This window comes from Scatophagus argus, chromosome 9 (assembly GCF_020382885.2).
Source record: "Scatophagus argus isolate fScaArg1 chromosome 9, fScaArg1.pri, whole genome shotgun sequence".
NCBI lineage: Eukaryota > Metazoa > Chordata > Actinopteri > Scatophagidae > Scatophagus > Scatophagus argus.
The window spans coordinates 3,112,503-3,125,762 of record NC_058501.1 but is presented as its reverse complement, the minus strand read 5'-3'; the positions used below and the strand labels follow the sequence as shown (position 1 = coordinate 3,125,762).

The 13,260-nt window shown below is 39.6% G+C and overlaps 1 protein-coding gene across 3 annotated transcripts in view; it reads right to left on the bottom strand.

The window, feature by feature from the left end:
* The window catches only part of cdk14 (cyclin-dependent kinase 14), a 163,549-nt gene that overhangs the window by 104,728 nt on the left and 45,561 nt on the right, over positions 1–13,260 (bottom strand). For all 3 annotated transcript variants that reach the window (XM_046400560.1, XM_046400562.1, XM_046400561.1), the window contains one exon: positions 4,142–4,387. In XM_046400560.1, the coding sequence (XP_046256516.1) occupies positions 4,142–4,387 (246 nt within the window). The remainder of the gene's footprint in view (positions 1–4,141; positions 4,388–13,260) is intronic.

Sequence of the window (13,260 nt, the reverse complement as noted above, 5' to 3'; positions counted from 1 at the left end):
CAGGAAGTGTAACTCTATCTGTGAAACAACTCAGTTGGACAGTAAGATGTTCTCCTCCTGGTGGCTTGAGGAACCTCTCAGAGAGACTCATGTTGCCTCTCTCTCAGTGACGCTGAGACTGGACTACAAAGAGATTCCCTTCTCATGCATATTTCATCCGCAAATAAAGTCTTGCTTTTGTCTACACTGTTCCACATCAATCTTTTACAGCTGTGCTTTTTTATATTTATTTAAAAAAAAAACATATGTTAACATCAAAGTCCCTCATCCAACACAGAACTACGTGACTAAATCAGACTTAAGGAATTCAGTTCAAGAAAGAGGAAAATGATACTTAATGATGACTGCACATGACCAAATGGTTCTAATAAAACCACTCGCAATGAGGATGAAAAAACCTCCAAACCATTTATTTAGGGTTAATTGCATTTTATCTGAATTCAGGATCAAATCAACTGCTGCTAATCAAGTCAGATTTCTTTCAACCTCTTATTTAATCTAATGCACACTGACAACAAGGTAGGCAATATCAGATATGAAACATTAATTAAATGTTCCTGACACAATGAAATAACAACTGTGCCTATACTCTCTTTTACACCTTATTGTTAACCAGTTAGTTCTTTCAAATACTGGAGGCCTTTGGGCACAACTTTTGTCCAAAGCAACTGATATGCATGACAGTCTCACTGAGATATTACATGGGACTGACATTATATGATCAATTAAATGACTTGACTTGAGAAGAGGTGCCAGTCTGAACTATACACATTCCACTTCTTATTATAAAGTGTTGTTTTCCCTCACATGCAATCTTTGACTGAGTACAGCAATGGCTTTTAAAGAGTGCTTTAAAAACAGATTAGCTACAGCCTGTATAATCAGCTGCAACTTGAATTTGAAGTTTTTAAACAGCCAAAGGCTACTATCAAAAAGATCTACATCATCTGTGTAGAGGATTTATATTGGTCTTTGCCAATAAGAAAGAGTGAAAAAAGTTAAAACTTTGATAATAGATTCGTTAGCAGTGAGTACACAGAATTTTACCAACTGAGACATCCAAAATGGAACAGGTATGAAGGAACGAAGCCTAATGGGTACATTGAGAAACGCAGCAATTAGAAGGTTTTAATTAAGCCAACTGACATTAGTGCAGCATTCACATAAAGAGTATATGCTAATTAAAATCCATCTGAGTACAAGCTAAAAAGAAAGCCACAACCTCTTTTTCTGTCCAAGAGGTTGCATGTGAAATCTAAGAGAGTTGGGCTGCTGAAACAAAAAGCCTGTGAAAAGGCCACTTTACACGTTTTCCTATTGATGGATGAAACAATTCATTAGTGTCTCACAGCGATGCTGGCAGGCAATCAGTCAAGCCTCATATCACACGCATTAAATCGTATTTACGTGCACATTCATTAGGCATTTCACATTTGGAGCTAAATTAAAAAAAAGGAACCACGGATGTATAAAACCTGAAAATCGTATTTGCATGATTAAGAAAATCATATTGTTTGTTAACAACCTTCAATTAAACATGTGATGGAACACAGGCTGGGAAATTCATTTTAGGTGGAGAAAAGACAAATCTTGGACGCCAAAACAAAACACTTGAGAAATACAGATGTGCCTGGTGCCTTGACTTTATATGAAAAGCTGTATGTCAAAGCCAAGCAAGTGCATTCTACAGATGGACAACTCTATCTGTGCTCTTTTCTGGCTTTTTAAAACATTTAATCATGCCACCACTGTGTTCAAGCACACACAGACCTGCAGCTTGGAGGTTAATACGCAGTCATATTCAGAAACCTGCGTTTGGTCACGTGAAGAAGTTTGAAGAAAGGCTTGGGGAAAATAGCATTTTGTTGCTAAAATGTGTACCAGTGTGGCAGTGTGCACCTTTGAATTCATAAGGAACACTACTGGGAAGCTACAGAATGATATAACAACCTCAAAAGAAAAACCACCACTTTTAAAGGCACGTGAAAGCAGTGATTCCTTTGTTTTTAATCGGCTTCCAGTGAACGTCGCTCCAAACAAGGGCCTAATTTTCAGTGTGGTCAGGGTCGACATGTCACTACTCAAAATCCATTGTCCCACTAACTTCCCAACTACCCTGGATAAACTGATAAGTGAGATCATTAAAAGCACGTCTGTCAAACCGAAAATGTGATACGAAATATGACACTTATGTTTGATGTCACGTGTTAACGTGCGCAAGGTTACGGTCTCACCGATACACGCTGATCTAATGCATTCGTCTCGACAGTGGATAATTAGGTGACATGCCTCATGTCTGTCATCATTTATATACTGTCTGTTGTCATCACACATGCATCAACTTTAACACCTCAGACAAGCGCAAAAACTTATTTTGCAATATTTCTTGATTTTGTTCTCCAATGTCTACTTTTTCCACTTAAGTTTTATTTATGCTCTTATTAAAAAGGCACACTGAAAAAGATGAATGGGAGTGCACTTCCCTGTTAAATTGACCCTGTCTAGGTCACTTGGAGCAGAATTTAACTTGATCAAATTTTCACAAACAAAATGGCGAGGGTCACATTGAGAGTGGATGTGGGAGTGACCTGTTTTATCCAAAAAATATGATTTGATCACATCCAGCCTACAGCTTTCTTTTTTGCTTCAGCACTCAGAAGGCGGACGCTGGCTTGACTGCATTGTTATCAGCAGCAATTAGTGTATTAACTAACCAGTGACTAACAGTATTGACATTTCCCCCTGAATTTTTCATTCCCAGGCAGGCTGTCTTAGCCATCTGATTGGTGGTGAATAGAAGGTCGACAGCAAGATCTGCACACACTGTAAAGGGATAAAAAAATAACGTGACTTTATAAGTGTGAGTTTCATTAACTGTAACATTAATGACTTTAGGTGGAAGGTCCGCTTTATTTATTTTCGGTCGTATCTCTGAATTTTTGTTCATCCAACATAGAGTTATAGAATTACTTTGTGCTTACAAACACCCAACTGAATGTTCTGTTCAGTTGGGCTAGTCTTTCAATGTCTAACTGGCTGATTGTGACTTTAAAAGTTATATAAAGAGTGACTAATTATGAGCAAAAGAAAATAAAATTACCACCTCTACCCCCATCCTATCTCATAACTACAAGCTACAAGCTCTAACTACAAGCTGTGTTTCCATGGCATCGCTGGCATGACTGTTTTCTCACCCACTGTTTATCAACTCAAACAGAGGTAACTGCCTACCAAATATCATCAGCACCATTGCTGATGGTGGCTCTTCCTGTGGTCTTTCTTCAGCTTTATTGTTTCTTCTTCGCTTTTTGGGGAGTTGTTACATACTGTGACTATTTCTTGGCGAACACCAGTCAGGCGCTGTATGCAGCTTCTCTGAGTCTTGTTATCACAGTGAGGTTGCTGTAATTGTTTGGTGTCATTGTTCCTACATGAAAACCCACACTAACACCTGTGTTCAGGTTATCTGAGAACCGGCAGTACAGACTGAGAGAGAGCACAAATACAAAATTCATGTATTGTTGAATTATTGTTATCTTTATTCTAAGCTAGGCTAATCACCTTTGCAGACATGAGATTAATATTATCTTTTCCTGTCACAAAAAGAAAGCAAACGAGCACAATTCTCAAACTACGGAGCTGTTCCTTCAAAGTTGTCATCATTAGGCTGCCTGACAGAGAGCATGTGAAAATGGGACAAAGGGCACGAAGCAGAAAACATGTGATGTACAGCATGTTCACTGTGTTACTCACTCCTGTACATCAAAATGTCTAAAGTTTGATCACAGTAGCCACCATAAAATACTTGCCATAGCAGACCAAACGGCTACAAGCCTGTGAGCAAGGATACATTGTATTACTTATTAAGATACCTTTTCAATTCTAAGAGGAAAGTTTTGTCTAGCAAGAGTTACAATACTTCCACCATCCCTGGTGATGCAAAGACCAACCAATCAGATGTGAGAAAGACTCACTAGGATACTGTTATTGATTTGGGACAGTGTTTGCTAAGTGCACAGTGATAAAAATGCAATGTTAGTTGCAAACATAGGTAGATAAAGGTGATGGATATTTTGGTGTATTGATAAATTTTAGGTTAACTGTGTAACTGGCTCCATCAGTATGTGAAAGGTGTACTTACAGAACTGGGGCTGGAGTGACGGCGCAGTTTGGGTGACTCCTTGCCGGCGGATGAGCTCTTGGCGTTGATGCAGGCATTGTTCTCAGAGTGGACCCTTTTCACCTGACTGGTGGGCTTCTCGAACGGGTCGAAGCCGCTCTGCGTGCGCTGCACTCTCACCTTCTTGTCCTCAGGGATGGTGTCCAGGGGCTTGATGACTGAGTCTGTTCCCTGGCAGCTGCGTGTGGACATCTTTGTGACACATATCTGTCAAAAAAGCAAGAGGAAGAGAAAAAAAAAGAGGTAGAAGATAAAAGTGAGCATTAAAGAAAAAAATCCATCTGCGATTACCAGTGTGCAGCCAAAAACTGACTGTGCTCCCGCCTTCCAGATCCTGACTGTTTTTCATCTCTCTGTCAGCCTGGGTCTCTTCCCTCCCTGTAGAGACTTGCTGCTACCTCTCTGCTAGGATGAGAGTCTTTTTTATCTCCATCTCTCTTTTCTATGATCAAAACAGCTCCAGCCTCTGTCGGCTCTGCTGCGCATACACACACACACACACACACACACACACACACACACACCGCCGGCGGATGCTGTTCCCAACCTGCATTCACACAATTCCGCCTTATCTCTGACATACATCTACACATCCATACAATTGTGTAGACATGCTACAGATTGTCTCCTACAAGCCCATCAGGCCAGACCCACAGCTCTTCACGCTCCCTGTCCGTTTTCCAACACAAAGCACCTTACCAGCTGCTCCTGCACCATGGACTGTGTATGCTGGACACAAAAGATGCAGGTGGCATGACATGTTTTGCCACGGCTCCCTTCAGATTAAATATTTAGGCCTGGGCTCCCCTGCAGGAAGAACTTCTAATTACTCTAATACACAAGGAGGATTCATCTTACAGTTCTCTGGCCTGTCCTTTAACATGGGCCAGGTTTCATTGGACACACCACAGTATTTCTCACTAGACAGGCTCCATTCTCTGCGTGGAAACTTCTGAAATGACTTCTTATGTTTTTCTTGTCATCCATGATGTCGTGTCATACATATGCCTCTCACACATGGGCTGATAAAATACAGTAATTTACTACAAACCATCCAGAATGCAACACAGAGCATGGCAGGAAGATATTTCATTCCCTCTGAAAAAAATCGAGATTTAAACTGTGATTATTTTCTAGAAATTAAATGAGAGCGAGTTCTGTATTTGTGCTCTACATAGAATGGTACATATTTTGCACAAAGAATAATCACAAATTTATTTCATTTATACAAAAAAAAAAATAATAATAATCATTTGGCTTTTTTTAATGGATTCAATTTTTGCTCGACCATTCAGAATCTTTTACCTCAACTTTTTCTATAGGAACATACAGAGCAACACCAGTTTAACTTATATTTATTAAAATAATATATTAGCAGTAGATTGTTTGATAATATTTAAATATGGTATAGCAAAAAGCATAACTGGCAGTTATGGTAATAACGGTGGTACAGTTAACTGCTCTGCACTTTAGCTGATTAAACCTGCACTGCAGGACATTTACATATAAATGAATGTCCGTTACATTCAAGCCCTTGTCAAATGGGCTCACAAAGTGCTGATTAAGCTTATTATCAATAGTAAATCTCTCTGAATTTCGCAGTGTACCAGACTTTTCTAATCTGAAGTCTGTGGCTACCTTCCCAGATCTAGATAACACTGTTCAAAAACTAAATGAATTCGTCCAGTTTGCCTTTTTATCCCAGATTTTGACACAAAGTTAGTGAGGACTAAAAATGTAGCAATGTTGCACCACATTTCAACACACATTTCAAGCCAGAAATAAAATATATATTTATAAAAAAATCTACGCACACAAGCATGTAAAATGGGAAAGGAAACTGACAGGAGAAAGTTGCAAGAGAAACACAAAAGGAATGAGGAGTTTGGTAATGAGGCAGCCAAGCTGTCCCACGCATATCCAGTATGTTGTCACTGACAAAAACTGTCATCTGAAACAGCACATAAAGTAACAAAAACAAATACCATCATTTAGGACCTATCACACTACATGGCATCAATACTTGATGAGATGATGATGATGAGAGTGTCTGGGAAGGATGTGTTCAACAAGGGATATGTTCCAAGCACGTCAGAGAGTCATCAGAGTCAGAGGGACATGACAGAAAGGATGAAAATGTCACCAGTTTTTCAGAACTTGGAAAAGAGTTGTACTTGTTGATGACAAATTCCTGAATTTCTATGTTTTTACTGTCTGTGCCACTGTTACTTTTACTTGTGTAAAGGATCCCAATACTAACCACCAGCAGACATCACATGTTAGTCACATGTCAGTGCTGTAAATGATCCAACTTAACCTCATGGTGTGCATGGATATCCTTTTTTACGTGTGTTAGGTTTCCTAGAAAGTGCAAAAGTATCCTTTCTGTCATGCTCATAGATAATCTGCTACACCTCTGTCTCACTAAACCAGAAACACTCCTCCTCCTGCTTGTGGCACGAAAGAAGATTTCTCACTGAGGTGTTTGTTTGTGTGAATGACAGCAACGGTTTGTTTTGGTCTTGTGTTGTGAGGCCCTTCTCCATTAACTCTGTTTTGAGTACTGAGTTTGGAATATGATACCCCCTTTAGCTACAATGTTACTCTTCTCTAGCGTTACAAAACACACCTGTGCTTGATTGCAGTAGCAATGCTCACGGAGCTCGCCTTCCCAAAATATCCCCTGCCTTGATGAACTGTTCCATGTACGTGAACCATGATTGATCTTAAATAACTGCAGTCTCTACTCGATGGATTGGCACAGACTTTATATAGACATTCATGGTTCTGAGGAAATGAAATGACACTGATGATTCCTTGAAATTTCATTTGCGGTTTTGAGCAAAATATTTAAAATGTGTCATAACACCCAAATGATCTTATGAGGGAGTAGCAATCCTTTGGGCTGTGTGAATCATATGGTGGCTGGCCAATTGGAGACCCTTTAGTAGGAGCTGGAAGCGAAAGGCTCGATTTGCTTATAGGGAGGCGTGTTGTCCCATTATGGAGCTGTTTCCAAGGTGGTGAAATACTCTTAGATTGTCTTTTTTGCCTCTTGCCTGATGCTAAAGAAATCTGTAAGGATACAGCTAGCTGACTGACTGACTGACTGACTGACTGACTGAACATGGCTGACCGCCTTAACTTAAATGTTCAGTGTCTTTACAGTGGTTAACAAAACTGTGGTCAAATGTAACGTTTGCCAAAAGTTACTCATGGCAAGGGAGGATAAGTCCTTGCGTTTATATCCATCTACCATCCATCATGTTAAAGCAAGAACTTGTGTCATTTTGAGAAGGACGAGTGCGCTGCAGCAGACCTGTCAGATTCTGTCACCTGCAGCAGTGAAATGATTTTTTTTTTTTTTTTTTTTGCCTTCAGGTAAGTGCAGCATACAATCAGAAAAATGGGTAACATTTGATACTTGCTGAATGAAGTGAACTGGCAGAATTTATTTTAACTGGGTTGTCTTCTGATGCAGATGCAGAACAGTCCCCTGGTGAGGAATAAACATTGTTTTCACTTGCAGTGACTAATTATGTGGCAAAAGCCCGAAATCCTTTTAGCACAACAGAATCCCCAGTGTGATACTGAGTCCACTGCAAACACTATATATTTATTCAGAACTGCTACTGAACCCATCCCTAATCGACTACTCTGTTGTTTTACTGGTCCAATGACCCTGATCAGAACAAGCACCTTAAAATAGATGGAGAGATAGCTGGATGGCTGGATGGTTGACCTGTACGTTCAATACTAAATCCACACAAAACAGTAACCACTTTAAAATCAAAAGACAAAAACATCTGTCATCTGTCAGACTTAGAGGGACAGGACAGGGACATATCAGTGAGATAAATTTGAGCTGATCCAAAACACATGCAGACTTTATGCCGACATAAGCCATCACTGAAAACATCACACTAGAGATATAAGGCATCAAGGCCAATTATTTAGGTATTCATACATGCCAAACCTCCTTACTCATTCTCTGTCATGTTAGTATTACCTGAAATAAACCATTTTGTATATGTGATGGAAAATACAGAAAATCTGTGTTTTGGGTTTTCCAACTTCATTTTACTTAAATCTGTTACTTTGGCATGTGATTAAGGGCCAGAGAGGGCCTCTAAATCCAGCACCTTTCACTAACACAAGCATCAAGATGGGAAAAAAAACAGACGTGGGGCTTCCATGGCTCCATCATGCCATCGCACTCATTCACACTAACGCATACAACAGTAAAATGTAGGTGTGTATGGACACAATAATGTTTACTAAGTAGAAAAAAAACACAACATTTATATAATAATTCCTTAATTATCCACAACAACAGCTTTCTAGCAAAAATAATGGAGAACTGTCCAATTATACTCCACCTTAGTTGGTTTGGGATAGCCCATAAAGTGGTTAATCTGAGTCCAGACTGGGATTGAGCCAAAATCTAACAAAGAAAAACTACTTTTATGTGAAATCATCCAGTAACATGTCACCTGAATTTGCAGTTGCTTTCAGCTATACAGGGCATTTTAGCATCCATCAGCTCATTGTTTTGGTTTTACATCCTGCAATTTGCTTGTCTGCTCTTGTTAATCATTTACAATATAAAAAAAGGAGGAAAAAAATAACTCTAGCTTTCAGCGAATATTATATTAATATCACAAGTAAGAGTGTAAGCATTCAAAGCGAAGTGCAGGCATAATGGGAAGGCTGACTGTGTTCACTGGTCTGTGGCAGCTGTGTTGCCAGGATGGGAACGTCAAAACAGGAAAACCCCACCACGGATGCAATTAAAACCATATTGATTCTGGTTGAACGACAGTCTCTTTAATCACTAATACAACCCCACCCCCCCATCACCATCGCCACCATTTTGATATACTAACACACACATGCACTCACATTAAACAAATGGTGATAAACTGCATTGTTTTCCTATCTATAATTTATTCCATACTGCTGCAGTGACCCCATTGCCCCACAGGGATCATTTAAGATTTATCTTATCTTACACTTGTCATACAGTAATGGAAAAGGTAGGCAGCAACACAGTGGGCAGGCCCAGGCTAATGCAACTATCTCCAGAGGAGTAGTTACTGATGACATTAGTTTGAAGTATGGCAAGAACCACAGAGGCCATAAAAGACCAATCAGCCATAAAACATAGTTATGTGCTGTGCTTACTCACAGTTATCAGCCATGTTAACTTGGCCACATTCAGGGCTTACCCACTGTGTGAATGCGTTTCCATTTTACTGAGACAAAGCAGAGCTATCGGCTTGCCTGGGCTCATCATTCTGGGCTAAGGACGATAGTGAGACGATACACCAGAGGAGAGACTGGAAAAAAACACCTCATCCTCCTCCCATCCACACTGTCTGGAGCACACAAGCCTTTGTTTATGTGTTCTTAAATGGCAGATGTGTGTGAGTGTGCGCACGCGTTAAATATAGCTGGTGCCTCCTAAAACACAGCAACTTGTTGTGCGATGCCTTGGTCATTGCCTGCTGACAGAGGTTTGAACCAGAGAAGGGTTAACAAAAAGGAATGACAAACTGACACAAAGATGACTCACACTTTAACAGAAGAAGATCTAACTGAGGGATAAACTGACAAGTCAGTATGGTATCTAGTCCATTTCTGACCACTTATATGGGCAAGGTGTCCAAAAGCGTGTACTGTTACGCACCCATTTGAGCAAATATTTCACACTACCTTTGGCCATGGCCATCTATAAAAACGCTTGCCTTTAGACATGGTTGAGCATCACTTTGGATGAGCGCTTTCCCATACCTTGGGGTTAGAGAAGCCAATAACTAAGATTGATGGTGATGATTCTTCACACAGATTCCAATTAATATGATTTATTCATCTGTTAGGTTTAATATATTGCAGAGGGTATATTGTGATTCAATACTTTTTCATTTTTGGCACAGACCAGACTAGTTTCCCATATCCTTGAGTTCTGTTGGCCTCTTGACAAACCCAATGTGACTTTTCACTGCAACTCACTCTCATTAAGAACAGAGGCAAAATAAAATATGGAAATGCATTTTTGTTACTTTGTTGCTCTGGCTCTTTATAATTTTGAATACCAGCCTTAAGATACTGTGGATGAGAATTTTAATTAACATATGTGGTGGAATGAAACATCCCAACAGCCAACTGATGCCCCAGATAGTGGCTCTTTGTTGAAGAATCAAGTACCACTGTCGCCACAACAGAAAACAGAACAGATCCTTGAAATGATAGATCTGTATAATATTTTCACATTTTCATGTATAATGACCATCTTTAATAGGGTTCAATCCCCCAGAAACCCCACAATGCCACAACAGCAACTTTCAAGACTTTCACTCAAGCAAACACTCCTCAAAACCAGAATATACTCAAAGTTTCGAAACGCATTCAATCGCCAATCAATCGTAAAATCGTTAAAAGGTGGTAGATCTAGGACTGCAATGATGATGAGATGCTGTGTAAAACAAAAAGCAATAATTTGCAAAAGAACTATGTTTATTGACAACAGTTTTACAAAATGGACCTTGCTCCATTCTTGCATTTGAATAACTGAGCCTTCTGAGGATGCCCCTTTCATACCTGACCATGATACTATCACCTGTTACCAATGAACCTGTTTACCTGTGCAATGTTCCAAACAGGTGTTTTTTGTGCAGTACACAATTTTCCCAGGCTTTTGCGCCAGTCCCAACTTGTTTCAAATATGTTGCTGGTAACAAATTCAGAATAAACACATTTACAAAAATGAATGAACTTAATGATAATAATGAAAATAATACATACTCTTTCAACTGAGTGTATGTCAAAAAGGATTAGCAAATTATCACACTGTTCAACTCACTGTTCAAACGACCAGTGCCTGCCAACCAGAGTGAAGGAAGCCTCTGAGGTCCAGCAGACTTTTGGAGGAGAAAATGTTCTGGCCAGTTAGTGACTCAGCCAGGCCTTCTACCTCCTGATTAGTACAGCCGACCATTGCCTTTGATTGGTATTTTGGAGAATAAAAAGCATCGACATATAAATGACTAAATTGGCTGTCTTCCCAGCAGTTATGGCCTCAGGAGAGCACACAGTCAGGAGAATGGCTGTGACGTGGCCAGCTCCTTACCTCTGCCTCCGCCCTACTAATTTCTCTCCTTTCCAGTCCCTGCAGCCCCAATCACCCTTGTTCGTCTTCAAGAACACTGTCATATAAGGCTGTGAAATTTTTCACTTTGTTAAATGCAAAGGTGTTAATGTCAGTTTTTTTTTTATTCCTTCCTAAAGATAAGTGCATGTGCCCTCAGCCATACCATTCATCATTGTAGACCTGTATCTGTTGATGTTAGCAAACCAATTCAAAGACTGCTAGCAACACATGCATTTGTACATTTATACACATGTATGCACACAGCCCGACAGTTTGGTAATGCATTAGAAGTGAGGGCTCACAGGAGACAAAAATAATGGTTTTAGATCCTAATGTGGGTAAAGCTTCACAAAGACGGAAGGTCATGCATTTCCAACAACACAAATTGATGGTCTTTTCTCGTATGACTGAACCTGCTTTCTAATTGCCTACCTGCTGACAGTTCATAACCCAATCTTTCTGTTAAAAATCTGTGTTCTCTGAGCCCAGCTTGAGATAACTCCAATGAAATCAGTGGGTGTGGTGTTTTACTAAGACTAGACAAACCTCCTGTAGAAGCACAGCTTTATAATTTACATTGAACATCAAGCAATTGTTGACCCTAATATATATGCATGTTTTCCTTTCAAAGTATGTGTTTTGATTGATTTCAGCTTATTCAGTGCTGGAGTGAGCCGAAGTAACATTGTACACATTGAAATTTTGTCCATGGAAAATGTCAGGGTATTACCAAAGTTATTCCAATTGATGCTGCGAGGAGTATGAATGGCAGAATCAAATTTCATGCCAGTCTATCATGTAATTAGATTTTATTTTTTTTAAACTACATATATAAATAGAAATTAAAATGTCAGGCTCATGGCGGTGCTAAGTGAAAGGCCAGAGGATCTCCAAGGTAATTCAGATACCTCCTTTCAGAAACATGGGTGTCTGTACAAAATCTCATGACATTTCATTCTGAAATTGTTGACATATTTTTCAGTGACTTAACAATTAAAACATATTTTGATGGCCTTTAGCATGCTCTGATGTGTGGTGCTTACAGTGAAAAAAGCCTGGTGTCTCATGTTCCATGTCCACATGAAATCAGCATAACAATATGGCATTAACTGGATATGGATTTCAAGTCTAATTGGGAATTCACTGCTGACTCATTAGCACAAGAGCCACTTAAGCAAACACCTTCATTCTGTGGACACTTCATATGAATCACACTGTGTACCATTGACTCCACTCTGTGAAAATGCATCTGAATAAAATCATTGTCTGTTGTCAAAGGCCTGTAGGTCTTACAGAAGAGTAATACTCCCTTTCCTGACCTCTCCTTCCAAAAGCCATGCTTAAATATTCCAGTTTGGTAGTAACCGCTACATGAGACAAGCAAAACATGGCTAGAAGGGTACAGTACACTGAGGACAAGATAAAAACAAACAGGTAATACGAATACTAAAGAAGATAATCTTTGCTTTCAAATATTTCTTCCTTGTATACAGCATCAGAGAGCCAGCCTACATTCCCGATGTCTAAATTAGTGGCTCCCAAATTTTTTGGATACACTGTTCACAGCTTGAAGCCATAAATAACTTATGACAAAGGTTCTGACCAAGAAAGTGCATCCTCATAACTTTGTTTATAATGTAAATTAACAGTACAAGGATGGTCTATTCCATGCCCTCACATGCCCATGTTACACGTGGCACAGTGCAGGTCCCTCTTGAATAAAACACTGTACAAGACAGATTGTTTGTGTACGACATCAGCAATGTTCAGGGCAAGAAAGTCCCAATAGTGCCCAGACTACCTTAATGTAGTACCTCAAGAGCAGGGATATTTATGACTTAAGAAACTATTGCAGAGCATCTAAATTTAGTCCATGTTCTAGTCTCAACACAGATAAGGCTCCTGAGATCCCAAAATGGTTGCTTGGCTC